The sequence below is a fragment of the Miscanthus floridulus genome, chromosome 14 (assembly GCF_019320115.1).
Source record: "Miscanthus floridulus cultivar M001 chromosome 14, ASM1932011v1, whole genome shotgun sequence".
NCBI lineage: Eukaryota > Viridiplantae > Streptophyta > Magnoliopsida > Poales > Poaceae > Miscanthus > Miscanthus floridulus.
The window spans coordinates 12,571,568-12,591,351 of NC_089593.1; the positions used below are offsets into that span (position 1 = coordinate 12,571,568).

The 19,784-nt window shown below is 49.2% G+C and overlaps 1 protein-coding gene and 1 pseudogene across 1 annotated transcript; one reads left to right on the plus strand and one right to left on the minus strand.

The window, feature by feature from the left end:
• Positions 1-3,197: 3,197 nt before the first annotated feature.
• Positions 3,198-3,851, plus strand: LOC136506043 (uncharacterized; annotated as a pseudogene).
• Positions 3,852-5,389: 1,538 nt separating this feature from the next.
• LOC136503059 (uncharacterized) lies at positions 5,390-12,988 on the minus strand. The gene is made up of 2 exons (XM_066498260.1): positions 12,483-12,988; positions 5,390-5,722 (listed from the first exon to the last, which is right to left on the minus strand). Exons 1-2 carry the CDS (start codon positions 12,981-12,983, stop codon positions 5,390-5,392), a joined length of 834 nt encoding a protein of 277 aa, XP_066354357.1. The 5' UTR covers positions 12,984-12,988.
• Positions 12,989-19,784: the final 6,796 nt, after the last annotated feature.

Here is a 19,784-nt window from a genome sequence, read left to right on the forward strand (position 1 = left end):
GACATCCAACTCGATATATAGAAAGATTTAGGATCATACCATGTCAATCCTTTATTGGTTTGATGGGTTATTATTATCCATCCAATCCAAGTTACCTCATTGCTGCTATTTGTGAATTTAAAACCTAATGCCCATGTTACCTTACACTGAATCGAATAATTAAATAGCAGTGGCAAAAAAATATTCATGATTCTAGGTTCTTATGGTTAATCGCACAGCCTTATTTGTATATATGTGTGCGTTCAAATTACTCTGCTTCCAAGGTTTCCCATTTAACTGTTGCGTTCCTAACTTTTGCTCCATACTATGATACTACCATTTCACTATCTGTAGTGTCCAATCTTGCTTACATTTATATATCTTTTGAAATTTGGATCCACAACAATTCAACCACACAGATTGGGTTACTCTTTTGGTGCCGTGTTTGTGTTCTTCCAGCTTGGTCCTGTTCCCCCGTTTTTTCCATTGAATTGACAGGTTACAAACTCAGCTTCTTGAATTGTGTTCCCTTATGCAGTTTCCTAATATTTGTTTGCAGCCTATGGTTCCTCCAAAGTCTGAGAAAATAAAAATAGTGTGCAAATTTTACTATCAACAGACCACCCATTTCTTGCTTCTAATCCCTCAAGCAGTTTGTGTTACACATAAGAGCATAGCGATGAAATGAAATGAGGGGTGTACATACAGCCACCGGTAAATAGCACTCATCTGCTTCAAACACAAATTTACATTGAAGTCATAAATGTTGATGCATGCATTTCTTGATCACTAGCTCCTGTAAAATTATTTCGTGCTAAGGTTCAGAACCTGCAAACTCAATGGCCTTTAATCCTTGATGCCGTGCTAATTGGATGTGCTTCTTTGGAACGCAGTAACAGTTTAATTTTAATCTTTTCTTGCTGCGTAGGTTGTTCACAGGGTGTCTTGATGGTGTTCTGTTGTGTTCTCCTTACTACAACTGCTCCTTGATGAAATATTTGTAACGCACAAAAAGCTGCCAGCTCGACATCATCAGTAAAAGACAGGCGGGAAACACCGGGTTTCGTCAATTGTAATTAGAATCTTTTACAATCTTTTTGCATCTTAGTTTCTCGAATGAACAGTCCTACAATAGCCTTCTCAACCACATCCGTCTGATCGGAGCAGCATCGCTCCATCCCACGGCAATAGCACGGCATAGCACTATATGGCACGGCACTATTAGACATGGCACTATTAGGCACTATGCGTTAGTCGTGCCGTGTCATGGCCGCATAGTAACCCGTGCCCGTCTCCTGGCCTAGGCACGGCACTACTCCTGGCACAGCGGCCCAACGTGTCCATGCTGGCCCTGACCCAACATCGCCGCGCGTCCTGCTCCCAAGCCGTCTGCCGCGCATATCTGCTCCCACGCCGTCACCATCGTCACGCCGCGCCACGCAGTCGCTGTTGCCGCGCGCCGCTACTCCAGCGCCGTTGTCGTCGCCACGCGCTGTGTCATCGTCGCCGCGCGCTGCTATGCCCTCATCGTCACCATGCCGGGTGGCCTGCGCCCTCGCTGTCACCGTGCCACTCTGCTTGACGAGTCACGGAGTAGGAGGCAGAGGAAAAAAGAATCAGGAGAAAGCTAGGGTTTTAAGGGAGGAGACCTTTGTAAATGGTGATCTTCGTTGATCCAATGGTTGTGGTTCATCCTGAGGGGATCTAGTGGTAGAGAAGTATTGGGCCGCATAGTGCTAGCCCAATTATCCGTGACATGCTCGCAACGGCACTACAAGCTAGGCTCGTGGCCCAGGCACAGTCCTACACTCATGCCCGTACCGACACTAGCACTATAGTCATTTGGCCGGACCGGTCCGTGCTAGGGTCATACTTTTTAGGTCGTGCTAGGGCCGGCCCATCGGGCCTGGCCCATTTGGCCATCTATACTCGTGACCCGTCTCTCTCGGTCTCTCTACCGCAGAAAAGGAGGAGGAGGAGGCGGCGGCGGCGGCGACGCGCCGGCGAGGGGCTCCCAAGCGGCGGGGCTAGCCGGAGGTCCAACTTGAAGCTGGCCCCCCCAAGCGGCGCAGCTAGCCGGAGCTTCAAGCGGCACGGCCAGCCGGAGATCCAAGTGGCGGCGGCGGCGGTGTGTAGCACGAGTACGGGCTGAGACAGCACGAGCAGTTCTTCGTCTTCCCAACCCCAAGCAGCGGCTTCATCTTCAGTTCTTCCTCTTCCGCAACCCTAAGCAGCAACAACAACACAAGTCGCCGGACACCATGGCAGATCAACAAAGTAACTTTATTCTCTTCTGATCTGCTAGTTTTGAATTTGTTCTCTGTATTTTGTAGCCTGCGTGAACTGCTACCTGTGTCCTGATGTGTTGTATAATATTTTGGGCCTAGTTTAGATCTGGAAATGTAATGATACTTTTTCGAGGAACTATGGCATAACCTAGTACTACTATGTAGTTTATTGTTGCATGCTATGGCTTCTAACTGATCCTGTATGTGCACATGTTAACTCAAGCTTTGTACTTAACTCAAGCTACCATATTAATTTTGTTGCCTTTTGTGTCTGCTCTTTGCATAGGTAATCCATCTAGCACCGCCTTTGCCCCAGTAGCTGGTGCACAAGCACGAGCACAACGTGCTATTAACTCAGACGGCCCTGCATGGTCTCATTGTTACTGCCCAGACATAACCAAGAAGCAAAGTCTGAAGTGCAAATACTGTGACAAGCTCTACAGTGGTGGAATTACCAGAATAAAGTACCATCTTGCTGGGATTAAAGGAAACAATACTACTAAGTGCTTGAAAGTTCCACCTCCAGTGCAGCAAGAGCTGTTTGCTTTGATTACAAAGAAGACTAGTGAAAAGGAAGAGAAAGCCAAAGAAAAGGAAAGGGAAAGAGCTGAAGTTGACATAGATCACTCAGACTATGGAAGTGGCAGTGAAGATTCAGAACATGGCAATGTTGTTCTTGTGGTGAAGCCAAAGGAAACAAAAGGATCTACTAGCTCTAGATCTGTAGTAGGTAGTGGTTCTATTGAGAAGTATTACAAGCCACCTTCTATAGAGGAGTCTGCTAAGACCAAGCTAAGCAACAAGGTTCAAACAGCATTGACAACTCAGAAAAGAGAATAGAGGAGGGATAGAACTTGTGAGTACATATGTCAGTGGTTCTATGAAGCTAGCATTCCACACAACACAATCAGCCTTCCTAGCTTTGCTAATATGTTAGAGGCCATTGGACAATTTGGTAGAGGTCTAAGAGGGCCCAGTCCCTATGAGATGAGTGGACCATTCTTACAGAAAAGGAAGGAAAAGGTGTTGGACGGATTCAAGGAGCATAAGGAGGCATGGGAGCTCACAGGTTGTTCAATCATGACAGATGCATGGACAGATAGGAAGGGTAGGGGAGTGATGAATTTAGTTGTGCATAGTGCTCATGGGGTACTCTTCTTAGATTCAGTGGACTGCTCAGGTGATAGGAAAGATGGCTAATATATCTTTGACCTTGTGGACAGATACATAGAAGAGATAGGGGAAGAACATGTTGTCCAAGTGGTGACTGATAATGCTAGTGTCAATACAACTGCAGCAAGTCTATTGACAGCAAAAAGACCTTCAATATGTTGGAATGGATGTGCTGCTCATTGCTTGGATCTCATGCTGGAGGATATTGGGAAGCTTAGACCAGTTGAGGAAACAATTGCTAGTGCAAGACAAGTGACTGTGTTCTTGTATGCTCGTACTAGGGTGTTGGATTTGATGAGAAAATTTCTTAAGAAAGACTTGGTTCGCTCTGGGGTTACACGATTTACCACTGCTTATTTGAATCTCAAAAGCTTGCTGGACAGCAAAAAAAGAATTGATAAAACTGTTTAAATCAGATGAGATGGAAGAATTGGGTTACTTGAAGCAGGCCAAGGGGAACAAAGCCAACAAAGTGGTCAGGTCTGAAACCTTTTGGAAAAATGTTGACACTGCAGTTAATTTCTGAGAGGTTTGACAATGATAAGAGCTGCTTCAAAGAGGTTTGGGAAATCATTGATAAAAGATGGGACAACAAGCTCAAAACTCCACTACACCTGGCTGGTTACTATTTGAACCCCCACTACTATTACCCAAATAAGTCAGAGATCGAGAAAGATGGATCATTTAGAGCAAGTGTGATTTCCTGTATTACAAAGATGGTTGATGATGAAGAAACCCAAGACAAGATATTTGAAGAACTCGACATGTATCAAATTCAGCAAGGGAGTTTTGGACATGAAATTGCCACAAGGCAGCGAAAGAACAAGAATTTCAATCCAGGTGAACAACTGAATATGTGAACTTAATTTGATTGCTGAATATCATATTTTTGTTGTAACTTGTTTAATGTTTATGCAGCAAAATGGTGGTTGAACCATGGCACAGGCACACCAAATCTTAGGAAATTGGCAGCAAGGATTCTGAGTCTGATCTGTAGCTCCTCAGCTTGTGAGAGGAACTGGTCAGTATTTGAACAGGTAAAAAAAAAATTGTGACATGCAGCTTTGTGTGCATGCTATCTTTTTTGAATTATAATGTTTCTTCATGGAATTTAAATCTGACCTGCAGCCTTGTGTTCACTACTTGACTCATAGGTTCATACAAAGAATGATCCCAGTGAGTCAGTGACCCAGTCCATATCAAAGGGTTCACAAATCACATGTTTCTAGAGCAGTAATATGCAGAATGTAAGCAGCACCATTAATCCATTACAACGGGTGTCTGAAAAGTATCACTACCGACGACACCAAAATGAAGCAAGAAGCAACAAGGGCAAGTCTTGACTTCATGCAAGTCCTAGTGATAGCAAGCAGGCCTTCAGCGTTTTACCAGGGATTCTTTCTTTTTGGCGGTGAGTTCTGGGAAACACAGATCCATCAGCATAGAGGCGTCGTAGGAGGTTCCACAAGCTCCTGAAGGTGTTCCTCTGTTGTTCGCAACTTGTCCATCTTACCTGCATCAGCCAAAATAGCAGAAACGGTGTGAATCAGATGATAAATACGCACGATGCACAAGGTAAAGTGATTCTTTATGCTTCAAACAGCCAAGGTAGGAGAGATGTCTCAAAGAAGGCACATTTTCATAGGGCATTCTATCACAAGACCACAGAAATCACAATAAAGGTGCTTCCCTTCCATATAATGCATACACAGAACGCAACTCTCATATACAAAACTCCCAATAAGAGGTAACACTGAAGTAAGAAAAGTTTTTTTATGTGTGTTTGATGATTTATTAATTGCACACCTACAGCTCCCTGGACTCCAAAGTAACAAAAATCGTGGCCAAGCTAAGGTAAAAGAAACATGTAGTTTTCTTCTAACTAACTAAACATGTGGTTAACAACTAGCTATAATCATGCAAAATCAAGGAGAAATATTTCAATTTTGCTAAGAAAGTGTCAAACTGTTGCTTTTATCTATTGATAAAGCTTGCAACATAAAAGGGCCAATATGAGTACCCTCGGAGAAAAGCCAGGTTGCAGGGAGGTGTCCACTCTTCCATGATACCATCCACAAGGGAGAATAGACCTTCCCATCTTTCATGTCAAATAGACTACAATATGTTGTCGTTTTCGAAGACCAGCCATCAGTGTCACCAGTGTAATCATCCATGAAGAAGATACAGTCCCGTGACAGATCATATGGAGATACATGGACAGCTAAGGAGCACCCTCGCCCAATGAACAAAGCTACTTCGTTCCCTAGACTCCTCACTTCAGCCTGTTAGTTTTCTTAGGACTCAATCGAGTCAAGTTCACCAGATCGGGTATATAGAATAGGAATACATGTTCAAGCTTCACAGAGAGGTAGAGAGAAAAGGGGAGTGAGAGGTTGCAGACCATCGAAGGCCGTAGTGGTCGAAGCACCGGTCGGGATCTCGTTCGCGGACGCCATCTGCGTGCCGGCAGCGACGTTCGGTGGAGAGAGAGGAGTCGATGCAGTGGCGTCCTTGGCGGTGTGTGCGTCGGGGTGGCGTTGCCGGCGTCGGTGGTGCTTCCCGTCGCTGGCAGCGCCCCTTCTCAAGATCGGGTTAGGGTTAGGATATCGGTGGGGTGATTGGCGGCGCGGTGAACCTCGTACTGCGAGCCCCGGCCCCCACTTTTCCTTTATAGCGCTGTGCGACGGGGCCCCACCAACCATGTAGGGTTGGGCGCCCCCGATCAGGGCGCGAGAACAAGGCCCAAAGGCCGTTGGGCCTAATGGCGTGGGAGATCAATCCAACATTCTCCCCATTGATCTCTCATCACTTTCTTTGTTCTTTAATTCTTACTCAAACTTTCGATTCATATTTTTCTTGCTTCCATCATATTTCATCACAGATTAGTGTATAGAACTGTCCCATCGTCACAGCAATTAGTGCCGTTAGACTAACAGCCACAATACACTTCTCCGTTTTGAAATGTAAACTTTCTTTGGGCCCTTCGTATGTTCGGGAATCATAGGCTTTCCCTTAAACCCATGCCGGCTACGTGTTCTCTGAACACGTTGGGTGGTAAGCCCTTTGTGAGCGGATCCGCGAGCATTTTCTCTGTACTTATATGCTCAAGATTTATTATATGATCCCGAACTTTATCTTTCACAACATAGTACTTTATGTCAATGTGTTTGGCAGCACCACTTGACCTATTTTTGTGTGCATACTGTACCGCTGGATTGTTATCACAATACAATCTCAGTGGTTCATTTATATCATCAATCACTTTCAATCCGGGTATGAATTTCTTTAACCAATTCACCTGCCCCGTTGCCTCATAGCATGCTACAAACTCGGCATACATTGTCGAGGATGTAGTTACGGTTTGTTTGGAGCTTTTCCACGATATATCCCCTCCTGCGAGAGTAAATACATATCCTGACGCGGATTTTCTTTCATCTCCCGCATAATCAGAATCTGAATACCCCTCTATCTGCAGGGTATCAGATCTTCTATACGTAAGCATGAGGCCTTTCGTACCCTGCAAATAACGCAGGACTTTCTTCACTAATTTCCAATGTTCAATTCCTGGATTCTTTTGATATCTGCCAAGTAACCCGGTAACAAAAGCTAAGTCAGGGCGTGTACACACTTGGGCATATTGTAAACTTCCAACAGCTGAAGCATACGGTACCGCTTTCATTTGGTCAATTTCATATTGGTTCTTGGGACATTGATGTTCCCCAAATCTATCGCCCTTGACTATAGGAGCAGGTGAAGGACTGCACGCATGCATACTAAATTTCTTTAGGACCTTTTCTATGTATGCCTTTTGCGATAATCCTAGAACCCCCTTTCTTCTGTCTCGGTGAATCTCTATTCCCAAAACGAATGAGGCCTCACCGAGATCTTTCATATCAAAGTTTGAGGACAAGAATTTCTTCGTTTCCATTAGTAGATTGATATCACTACTAGCAAGCAAGATATCATCCACATACAAAATTAGGAATATGTACTTTCCATTCTTGAACTTTGCGTAAACGCAATTGTCCTCAACATTTTCCTTAAACCCAAAACCTTTTATCGTTCTATCAAACTTCAAATACCACTGTCTTGAAGCTTGCTTCAATCCGTAGATTGATTTCTTTAGGCGGCATCCCATATTTTCCTTTTCTTTTATGACAAAACCTTTCGGTTGTGCCATATAAACATTTTCTTCCAAATCCCCGTTTAGGAAAGCCGTCTTTACATCCATTTGATGTAACTCCAAATCATAGTGGGCTACAAGTGCCATTATAATTCTGAAGGAGTCTTTACATGAGACTGGAGAAAATGTCTCATTGTAATCAATCCCTTCTCTTTGCGTGAAGCCTTTCGCCACAAGTCGCGCTTTAAATCTTTCTATATTCCCTTGGGAGTCGTATTTCGTTTTGTAGACCCATTTATAGCCTACTGTTTTGGCTCCTTTAGGAATATTTTCTAAGTCCCAAACTTTATTGGTACTCATTGATTTCAATTCATCTTCCATGGCCTTAAGCCACTTTGATGAGTGGTCGCTTCTCATGGCTTCTTCAAATGAGGCGGGATCATCCCCCATCTGAAATTCTTCTATTTCATAAACTTCATAGTCATCAGTAATAGCTGATCTTCTTATTCTTTGAGACCTTCTAGGTGCCTCTGGCACTTGTTCCACATTGGGCTGTTGTTGTTCTTCCTCATGTGCAACATTTGGTTCTATAGGTTCCTCAAGGATAGGTTCCTCAAGGACTGGTTCCTTATGTTCATTCATTGTCGCCACGGGAGAACTTGCAACAGGTGTTGGCACTACAGTGTCCTGCACTGTTGGTGCAACAGCAGCAGGTAGCATGAAGAATGGTTCTTCAACCATCGGAGTGGGTACATGTACCCACTTTTCCTGTAGGCTGATTTCTCATGCTACCATGCTCCCCCTGATCATGTTATCCTCCAAGAACACAGCGTGTCTTGTTTCTACAATCTTCGTATGTCTGTCAGGACAATAGAAGCGATATCCTTTCGATCTTTCTGGATAGCCAATAAAATGGCAGCTGACTGTCTTGGAGTCTAACTTTCCTATGTTTGGGTTAAACACTTTTGCCTCAGTCGGACAGCCCGACACACGCAAATGGTTAAGTGAGGGTTCCCTTCCTGTCCATAATTCATACGGTGTTTTAGGCACTGATTTACTTGGTACTCGATTAAGTATGTGAGTGGCGGTTTTCAGTGCCTCCATCCATAAACTAATCGGTAATGTGGAGTAACTCATCATGCTTGTTACCATATCCATTAAGGTACGGTTACGTCTTTCAGCCACTCCATTCTGCTGAGGCTCCCCCGGTGTGGAGTACTGAGCAACTATGCCATTTTCCTGTAGGAACCTTGCAAATGGTCCAGGAATTTGGCCATATGGGATATGTCGCCCATAGTACTCTCCACCTCGGTCTGATCGTACTATCTTGATTTTCTTATTGTGCTGATTTTCAACTTCAGCTTTAAATATTTTGAATTTATCCAATGCTTCCGATCTTTCTTTAATTGGATAAATATTGCCATAACGAGAGTAGTCGTCTGTGAATGTTATAAACGAGTCATAACCATCCACACTTTTCACTGGAAAAGGACCACATATGTCCGTGTGGATTATTTCTAAAATTCCTGTGCTTCGTTTGGCATCTTTCTTAATTTTCTTGACATACTTTCCTTTGATACAATCAACACATTGTTCTAAATCTGAAAATTCAAAGTGCGGGAGAATTGATTCCTTAACCAATCGTTCTATTCTCCCCCTCGAAATATGGCCCAAGCGACAATGCCATAATTTCGAAGAGACATAATCAATTCTCTTTCGCTTCTTAGTTACATTCGCAGATGGGGAATCATTCACATTCTCATCGCATACATTGTTCGCATTCTCAGCAAGAGATAATAAATAAAGCTTGTCTTGTCGGAAGGCAAGACCAACACATTTATTATCAACCAGTATCTTACACTTGCCATCACCAAAATGGCAATCAATTCCATCATCATCAAGTTTCGAAACGCTTATCAAATTTCTACGCAAAGAGGGAACATAAAGTACTTCTTTAAGTCTAAGTACTAAACCATTATTCAATTCTAAAGAAAAAACTCCAATGGCTTCAACATTGGCTTGCACTCCATTTGCAACTTTAATCGTTCTTTCTCCTCTTTGCAAGGTTCTCGTCCCACTTAACCCCTGTAAGGAATTTGCAACATGAGTAGTTGCACCTGAATCAACCCACCAAATGGATGTATCATAACATAAATACAGGGATTCATCTACAAATGTAATAAATTCATCACCTTTCTTTAGCAGAGATTTCAGGAAGTCTGGACAATCCCTCTTGTAGTGTCCCTTCTTGAAGCAGTGCTTGCACTGATCTTTTTCAGCTCCACCATACTGCTGATTCTCGGAATCCTGGGGTTTCTTTCCCTGTGAATTGGAGGAAGAGGTCTTATCCCACTTAGGTTTCCCTTGTGGTTTAGAATTCTTGCCATTAAAGTTCTTTCTTTTGTTATCCTTCACAAAATGAGCGGATTCACCCTGTGAGGACTTTATCCTCTCCTCTTCTTGAGCACACATTGAGATGAGTCTTTCTATGCCCCATCTTTCAGGCTGCATATTGTAATTCACAATGAAGGTGTCATATTCTTTTGGCAAAGAAGCAAAAATCAAATAAATCAGGAAATCCTCCTCCTTCAAATTCATTTCCTTTAGCTTAGATGCCGTAGTGTTCATCTTCAAAATGTGCTCTCTTATGCTACCACCAGTGAATTTCTCATTCACAAGCTTCTTAATCAGTGAACTTGCTGTGGCCTTGGTAGACCCAGTAAACCGACTCTTGATTTTCTCAAGATATTCTTTGGCAGTAGCACATTCAGGGATTGAGCCCCTTATCTGTTCTTCTATGGTGGCCTTGGCCACCAACAAGCACTTACGGTTGGAGAGAGTCCATTGCCTATGTTCAAGGTCACATTTCATTCTTATTTCAGCATGATCACGCTTTCGAGCAGCGAAATCAGCGTCAGATTCATTTTCACCTCTCACTGGGTCCTCTGGCTCGGTAGGACATGGTGAGGTGATGGCAAAATCGACCTCTCCCAACGCAAGTTCCAATTCATACTTCTCCCGCCACACACGGTGATTGGTCCCATTGAGTGTCGGGATGTTGGCAATGTTCACAATGCATTTGCCTCCTGAAATCACACCAGAGTAAGTAAGAAACATTTATACATAAAATTTCATGCTTTAACTCAACGTTGGTCAAATTAAAACTTATAATTCATCCATGCAAACATTTTACATCGCCGTTGGGCAGAAGTAAAATTAATGCATAATTTCTCATGGATCAAAATTATAATATTGTTATTAACAACGTTGGTCAGAAAATAACAACATCATAATCTCATCAAAATTATCAGAAATTCATCACTTCTCTTAAAATTAAATTATCCCGTTGGTTCAAATTTAATAAAAGAGAACAATAATTATCATGCACAGCGGAAACTTAATAATCTTTCATATTATTATTTTTCCAGAAGCACTAAAAAATTCACTATTTTCTGAGCAAAATATCGTTGGATAAAATTTGCACAGAAAAATTATATCAAAATCATTCAAATTCATCAAAAAAATATGCATTAAAATTGCTCCTGAAAAATAATAACAAAATTTTTCTTTCATTTCAACCCAACGCGGCCCAGCTCGCCCACACGCGCGGCCCAGCCAGTAGCGCGCGCTGCAGCAGCCCAACCGTCCGCGCCCGCACAGGCCGCACCCAGGCCGCAACCTGGGCCTGGGCCGGCAAAGTGCCGCGCGCGCTCGCACCCGCCTGGGCCGGCGACCGCCCGAGCATCCGTGGCCGTTGGATTCATCGGACGGCTGCGCGCCGTCTTCGGGCGAACAAAAACGGCCTCTGGCCGCGTCCTCCCGAACCCTAGAGCCATTCGCTCGCTGCTTCTCTCTCTCTTCTTCGCCGCGCTCTCTGTTCTCTCTTCAGCCGCAGCAGCGAGGCGAGCGCAACCGAAGGCAGAGGAGCGGGCGATCCATGGCGCCGTCGCCGGCCCCCTCGCCGGCGCGCGTGCTCCCCAACGGGTGAGCACGCCGCCGTCGAGCGGCCTGGCCACGGCGCCCCTTGGCCGAGCCCAACGAGCAGCGCCCCGAATCGGCTCTTCTTCTCCCGCGCCGGCGAAGGTGAGTCCGTCTTTTTTTTACCTTCTTCCCCGTCCTTTCTCTCTTCTGGGATTAACCCGTGGTGGGGATGGGGAAAAAATTAGGGTTAGGGTTCGATTTTGCCGATTCGGTTTTCTGTACTTTCGATTTCTTTTCTTTTTCGTTCATTCGAATGGGAAACTAGGGTTAGGGTTAGGGTTCCGACCCTTCTTTTCTTTCTTCTTCCCCTTCTTCCCTCTTTCGGATTTGGGTCTAGGGTTTTCTCTTATCCGAAAGGATTTAGGTCTAGGGTTCTTCTTTCTATTTTCTTTTCCCGATCCGGTTTCTTCTCTAACCTAGCTCTGATACCATTGTTAGTTTTTTTAGGACTCAATCGAGTCAAGTTCACCAGATCGGGTATATAGAATAGGAATACATGTTCAAGCTTCACAGAGAGGCAGAGAGAAAAGGGGAGTGAGAGGTTGCAGACCATCGAAGGCCGTAGTAGTCGAAGCACCGGTCGGGATCTCGTTCGCGGACGCCATCTGCGCGTCGGCAGCGACGTTCGGTGGAGAGAGAGGAGTCGGTGCAGTGGTGTCCTTGGCGGTGTGTGCGTCGGGGTGGCGTTGCCGGCGTCGGTGGTGCTTCCCGTCGCTGGCAGCGCCCCTTCTCAAGATCGGGTTAGGGTTAGGATGTCGGTGGGGTGACTGGCGGCGCGGTGAACCTTGTACTGCGAGCCCCGGCCCCCACCTTTCCTTTATAGCGCTGTGCGACGGGGCCCCACCAACCATGTAGGGTTGGGCGCCCCCGATCAGGGCGCGAGAACAAGGCCCAAAGGCCGTTGGGCCTAATGGCGTGGGAGATCAATCCAACACAGCCCACAACAAACGCTTCAAGTCTGCCTCGAGCACTTGAAACTCGCTGCTACCTACTCTATGCTCCATCTCCACAGAAACTTCTTTTCCAGACATGTATACAGTATATCTTTTGGAGTTCATTTTTCTGCGTACCATCAGCAATGTCCCATGGGATTCAAGGAGGCAGAGCATAGACTTGGGATAGCTTTGGGGCGGCTGGGGTTCTCCCTCAATGATGCGATCAATACGAGATACCCTTGGCCTATCATTGTCAAGCTCATCCACAATGTCAATGGAAAGAAGGTCCTCATTGGTGTCAATAGCATAGAGCTTCCCTTGGAAGAAGACCATATCTGAGAGCCACATGCACTGCTCATGTGCGCTCACCGAACATGCAGCAGCCCCTGGCCTGCATAGTGCAATTGTACCAAGGCCACTAATAGCAACTATCGCAGCAATGAGGTGTTTGGAGCACATAATCAGCGTGATTACAGATATCTCAGTTAGGTCCTTGATGTCCATCCATGTGACCGCCGTTTCATCATCAGGGACATTGACAGTTTCTACATGCTCACCATAGCTGCACAGTGGCATTGGTGAAGGGGTTCAACATGAAGTAGCTGTCGTCATCCCGGGATAAGAGAAGCCACTCTCCATAAGAGTTGTGGAAATGAGTAGCATCGGGAAAGTGGAAGGTTTGATCATGAGAAAATCTAACAATGTTGCCTCCTGGAAGCACGGACCAAGGCATTTGGTGACATGGGTGGTAGGTGGCACTGCCTCATGGAAGAGCGCCATTGGCAGCAGACAGCAGAGAAGTGCGCGTGTAGGGAGGCGGAGGAACACAAGCCCAAGGAGCTCTGGCAAGAGGTCAGACCATGGCGCTGTTGGTGAGCTTGAGGGTTGCTCCATCTGCATTTAGGATTAGGACAGTCAGAGAACAAATAAAACAAAGGAAGGAGGCATGTAAGAATAGAAACAAACCCTGATGGGCCTGCAATTTTCCTTTTTTTTCTCTCTTGTTTTTTTTGAAACCGAACCGGCAGGAGTTCTGCTGTTCAATTGATTAAAAACAAAGGGGGAGTAGAGTAGACGAAAGAAACAAAAGGCCGAGGAAAAACAAGAGCTCAAAAGAGAAAAAGCTCCATCCAGCTAGGACTACATGAAGCACACTACTCTTGTGGTTAAGTTCTCTCATGCTATTTGCACCATCCAGACACCATGCCCTTGCCTCATCCTTTATCTTCGCCAATAGCATCATGAAAGGGAACTTGATCTTTCTAAAGATTCTTGCATTGCGCCTTTTCCATTGTTCTCAGGTCGGAAGAATGATTAATGAACGAATTGCTTTCCTTGGATGTCAAGGGCCTCAAACCCTCGGATAGCTGGCCCTCGGCTACGCAACTCGTAGCCTCGGTCCGTCGTCTTCTCTGGCGAGGTTCCCCCCCCCCTGCCGCAGGCTTAGTTGAGAGGTGGAGATAGGAGATTAGATGGTAATATCTTTTTTATTCCTTTAATTGTCTCCAGTACAAATCTATATAGCCTGAGGCCGAACTGACTAGAGCCAATTGGCTCCTAGAATTAAGGACTAAGAATAGCAACTAATCTTATCTTTCCTCCTAACCACCGGTGGCTGGCTCGACCTGGCCCAACCTCGCGCGATCAACGCGCACGGCAGCACGCCGCACGTCCCTAGTGCACCGTCGCCTGCTGTACGTCTGGCCCCACATGACATCTCTCCCCCCCTCGAGGTCCAGCTCGTCCTTGAGCTGAAAATCTGGGTACTTGTCGCGGAACTCATCGAGGTCTTCCCATGTAGCAGAGGTCGCCGGCTCGCCACGCCAATGCACAAGGACCTGGCGAACACCTATCGCCAAGCGAGCTTGCTCCACCCGAGCAGGCTCTGGCACTATGGCGCCATGGTAGATGTCTGGCAGGGGAGGCGGGGCTGATGGAGGTGTCCCGATGAACTTCTTGAGAGTGCCCACATGGAACACGTCATGAATGCGAGCCTGCGGGGGCAGTTCCAGGCGCACGGCGGCGTCGTTGATGAGCTCGACGACGCGGTATGGCCCGAGGAAGCGAGCCTTCAGCTTGCCCGTTGTAGACTGGGGAAGCGACGATGGGGCACGATGGCGGAGATGAAGAAGTGCCTAGTCGCCCACCTCATAGGAAACCGGGCGGTGTTGCTTATCGTAGTGGCGTTTCTGAACAGCCTGCGCCTGCTCCAGACGATAGCGCACGTCGGTGAGGAAAGCCTCGCGCTCCTCCATGTCGCGCACGACCGCAGCGACCCGTGTCTCACCAGGCTCATACGAGCGGATGGTTGGTGGGTCACGGCCGTACACCACGCGGAATGGTGTCGCCCGGAGCGAAAACTGGTAGGCCGTGTTGTACAAGTACTCGGCCCACGGCAGCCAACACAGCCACTGTCGAGGACGGTCGCCGGTGAAGCAGCGCAGGTACATGACGATGACGCGATTGGCCGCCTCCGTCTGGCCGTCCGACTGGGGGTGGAAGGCCGATGACATGTGCAGTTTGGTGCACATGAGTCGCATAAGCTCGCGCCAGAACGTCGAGGTAAACACCGATTCGCGGTCGGACACCATGGACTGCGGCACGCCATGGAGGCGCACAATGTCGGCGAAGAAGGCCTGCGCCACTGACTCGGCGGTGTACGGGTGGGCCAAGGCGATGAAGTGGCAGTACTTGCTAAAGCGGTCGACGATGGAGAGGTTCACCGACTTCCCGTTGACACGGGGCAGGGCTTCCACGAAGTCGAGGCCGATGTCCACCCAGACGACGGTGGGGATCGGCCGTGGCATGAGGTCGGCCGGGTGGAGGTGCTCGGACTTGTATCACTGACAAGTGGCACATGCCCTCACAAATTCCTGCACAAGACGCCGCAAATTGGGGAAGTGGAAGTCGCGGCGGAGTCGGTGCAGGGTGCGCTAGACGCCCTCGTGTCCATCATCGTGGACAGCCGCCACGATCTCCTGCAAGAGTGGCGAGGTCGGCGGTATGTACAGGCGCCCGTCGTAGAGGACCATGTCATCAGCCACCATCCATGGTGCAGCGCGCGTGCCGGCGCGGACATCGTCGTGGATGGCGACCAGGGCGGGGTCGGTGGCCTGAGCGTGGCGCAGCCGGCCGATGAAGTCGAAGCGGGGGGCCGAGATCGCCCGGAGGCCGCCCGTGCTGTTCTCGTCGGTGTCGCGGCGCGAGAGGGCGTCGGCCACCGTGTTCATCGTACCCGACTTGTATTCGATGGATAAGTCGAAGCCGAGTAGCTTCCCCACCCAGTGGTGCTGAGGGATGGTGGCGAGGCGCTGGTCGAGGAGGTACTTGAGGCTGTAGTGGTCCGTCTTGACGATGAAACGGCACCCCCACAGGTACGGCCTCCAGTGCCGCACAGCGAGGACAAGCCCTATGAGCTCCCGCTCATAAGCGGCGAGGGAGCGATGGCGGGGCGCCACCGGCCTGCTGAAGAAGGCGATCGGGTGAGCCTCCTGGATGAGCACGGCCCCGAAGCCATAGGTGGACGCGTCGCACTCCACGACGAAGGGCTTGGTGAAGTCCGGCAAGGTCAGCACCGGGGCCGATGTGACTGCACCTTTGAGGGCGCTGAAGGCCGCTGCCGCCTCGGTCGTCCATGCGAACCCCTCCTTCTTCAGGAGAGCCGTGAGGGGTGCGGCAATGGTGCCGTAATTGTGGACGAACTTGCGGTAGTAGCTCGCCAAGCCGAGGAAGCCGCGCACGGCCCGTGCAGATCGGGGTTGGGGCCAGTCGTGGATGGCTTGGACCTTGGCGGGGTCCATGGCGACGCCAGCCACGAAAATGATGTGGCCAAGGTAGGCGATGGAGTCGACGCCGAACGAGCACTTGGACCACTTCACAAAGAGGCGGTGCTGGCGCAGGACGGTGAAGACGACGCGGAGGTGTCGCAGGTGGTCCGCCCAAGTAGTGCTGTAGATCAGAATGTCATCAAAGAAGACAAGCACAAACCGGCGTAGGTAGGCGCGCAACACGTCGTTCATCAAGGCCTGGAATGTCGCTGGGGCGTTGCACAGCCCGAACGGCATCACTAGAAACTCGTAGAGGCCGTCATGGGTGCGGAACGCCGTCTTGTGGATGTCCTCTGGCCGCATCCACACCTGATGGTACCCCGACCTCAGGTCCAGCTTGGTGAAGAAGCGCGCGCCATGAAGCTCGTCGAGGAGCTCGTCGACTACGGGGATGGGAAATGTGTCCTTGACGGTTAGGGCGTTGAGGGCGCGGTAGTCGACGCAGAAGCGCCACGAGCCATCGGCCTTCTTAACGAGGAGGACCCGCGAGGAGAACGCCGAGTCGCTGCGGCGGACGATGCCCTGCTCGATCACGGTGGAGCATTGCCGCTCCAGTTCGTCCTTGTGGGCCGCCGGGTACCGGTACGGGCGGACAGCGACGGGGGCCACGTCCGGCTTGAGGACGATGGCGTGGTCGCGGGCGCGCTGCGGGGGTAGCCCCCTGGGCTCGGCGAAGATGTCCCCAAAGGCGGCCAGGAGCTCGTCGAGTAGCGACTCACTGGCCGCTGTCGTGGCGCGGAGGCGCGGCGTGGTGGTCGACGGCACACCCGACTAGCAGAAGGCGCGCCCGTGGTACTGGAAGGCCATGGAGCGCGCCGCGAAGTCCCAAACGATCGGGCCCAGGGTCGCCATCCATTGGGTGCCCAGCACAATGTCGTACCCTGCAAGTGGCATGACAAAGAGATCGACGGTGAAGGGGCTGTTGTCGATGGAGACCGGGGCGTGCCGGATCACGCCAGGGCAGGCGACCTTCTCGCCGTTAGCCACAGTCGCCGTCAGGCGCGGACGGGGCTGGACAGGCAGCCCAGTGCGCCGTGCCGCCTCCTCGGCGATGAAGTTGTGGGTGGAGCCGCTGTCGAGGAGGGCGGTGAAGGTCGCAGTGCCCAATGACACCTGGACCTGCATCGTGTTGGAGACCGGAACGCCCGCGACGGCGTGGAGGGAGAAGACCGGGGACTCCATGTCCGGCGTGGCCTCGTCCGCGGCCGCGTTGTCGTCGTCGTCGTCCACAGCGCAGTCCAAGAGGAAGAGGCGTTTACACACCTTGTTGTGGCCGCGGCTATACCTCTCGTCACAGTTGAAGCACAGGCCGAGGCGGCGGCGCTCGTCCTGCTCTACCTGGTTGAGCCGCTTCACCGGCCGGCCCTTGACGGTGACGTTGGGCGTAGCCGGCTTGGAGCTCTGCGGGTAGGGCAGCGCGGGACGCGGCTGCGGCGCCGGTAGGAGGCCACGCGGTGCGGCCTTGGGCGGAGCCGCGACTGTCGCGGTGTACTGCTCCCGCAGTTCCATCTGGCGGGCCAGGCTCATGGCGGCCGCGAGGGACTGCGGGTTCTGGACCTGCACGTCGAGGCTGAGCGGAGGAAGAAGGCCGCCCGTGAACAGCTGCACCCGCTGCGCCTCGTCGAGGGGGCCGGCGCGGGGAAGGAGCGCCTAGAAGCGGTCCTGGTACTCCGCGACGGTTGAGGTACGGCGGCAATCGGCGAGCTCGAAGAGGGGGGCGGCGCGCAGGGGCGGCCCGTACCGCAGATTGATCAACTCCTTGAAGCGGCGCCACGACGGGGTACCCTCGTCCGTCTGGACTTGGATGTACCACAGGATCGCCGGGACCGTGATACCAGGTTGTCAAGGGCCTCAAACCCTCGGATAGCTGGCCCTCGGCTACGCAACTCGTAGCCTCGGTCCGTCGTCTTCTCCGGCGAGGTTTCCCCCCTGCCTGAGGCTTAGTTGAGAGGTGGAGATAGGAGATTAGATGGTAATATCTTTCTTATTCCTTTAATTGTCTCCAGTACAAATCTATATAGCCTGAGGCCGAACTGACTAGAGCCAATTGGCTCCTAGAATTAAGGACTAAGAATAGCAACTAATCTTATCTTTTCTCCTAACCACCGGTGGCTGGCTCGACCTGGCCCAACCTCGCGCGATCAACGCGCACGGCAGCACGCCGCACGTCCCTAGTGCGCCGTCGCCTGCTGTACGTCTGGCCCCACATGACATTGGAGCACCAATCAATTTGCTTGCGTCCTCCCAACATTGATGGGTGTTGCAATGAAAACTTTTTGATCCTTAGTTCTGCAAACAAGGATTTAACCACCCAAACCCGCAACAGCAGTTAGATAAACTACTTTCTCCTGCTGCTACTAAAAGTTATTGTCTGTGCATGGTAACCAACCACTAATTTCTGCTCCATTACAGTACAACAATCAGCTCAAAAATACCCTCGACTAATGATTCAGTAAATAAAATCTCACATCTGATGTTTCAGCAGATCAATTCCTCATCATAGGGTTCAGTACTTCAGTCACTAATCCCCTATAAAACAATGTTCAATATCCACCGTTGTACCGACTAAAGCCAACACCATGGCCTCATAAAAAATAGTATTTAGTAGGTAGCAGTTTAGAGTTGTACGCCTATATATGTTTAGTGATATATTATGAATTTTAATGTCTGAATTGAGCTATACTTACAGTTCTATACACTATCCCCACTAACCATCTCAATGGAAATGTTGCAGACAGGAGCTATATAAGCAGGAGAAATAGTAAAAAAAATGTCACATTCTAGTGCCCGCTGAGTGAGTAATGACATCAAGTAAAGTATATATGGTACAAGAATCATAGCTACTACTTCTGAATCTCTAAACCTGCTAAAGAAGTACCATAACATAACACGATATCTCCAGAAACCACACCGATAGGAGAAGAACACATTAAGCAGATACAGATCCAAGCAAGGTCGTGCTGTTTCGAACCACAGAATTCCACCCCATCTACTCGAAACAAATAGAGGTCGGCATTAAGTCAGAATACCAAAAAGGGATCTTTTTCCAGACCTCGTCCTTGAGAATGTGGAGGAGCTTGGTCTTGTCGGCGTTATCGAGGCCGAGGAAGAAGATCTTGGCCACCTTCTGGCGCAGCCCCAGCGAGGCCAACACGCCGTAGAACCAGTCCAGCAGGAACATCTTGGCCCGAGCATGCGGCGGCCGGCTGCCGCCGGCGATCTTCCTCCCTCACTTTCTTGCCTGAGAAGAAGACGGCGACTAGGATCAGCTAAGGAGGGAAGGGAATCCCATCGGGAACCCGGGGTTTTAACACGGGGACTATGGCAAAACTCAGATTATTTACATATTTACCATCGTTACGATGTGAATGGTATAAAAAAATACCATGTCAATGACTTATGTGTCAGTGACATAGTGTAAGATGTCATCCGTAATAATGATAAATATGTAAATGCCCCGTAAAACTCCGGACAGGAC

Bases quoted from the DNA above. Each gene is read 5' to 3' on its own strand.
- LOC136503059 (XM_066498260.1), bottom strand. From the start codon at position 12,983: ATGGACATCAAGGACCTAACTGAGATATCTGTAATCACGCTGATTATG. The intron at 5,723-12,482 runs GCTGTGTTGGAT...GAAAACTAACAG, and splicing joins ACTTGAAGCGTTTGTTGTGG to GCTGAAGTGAGGAGTCTAGG.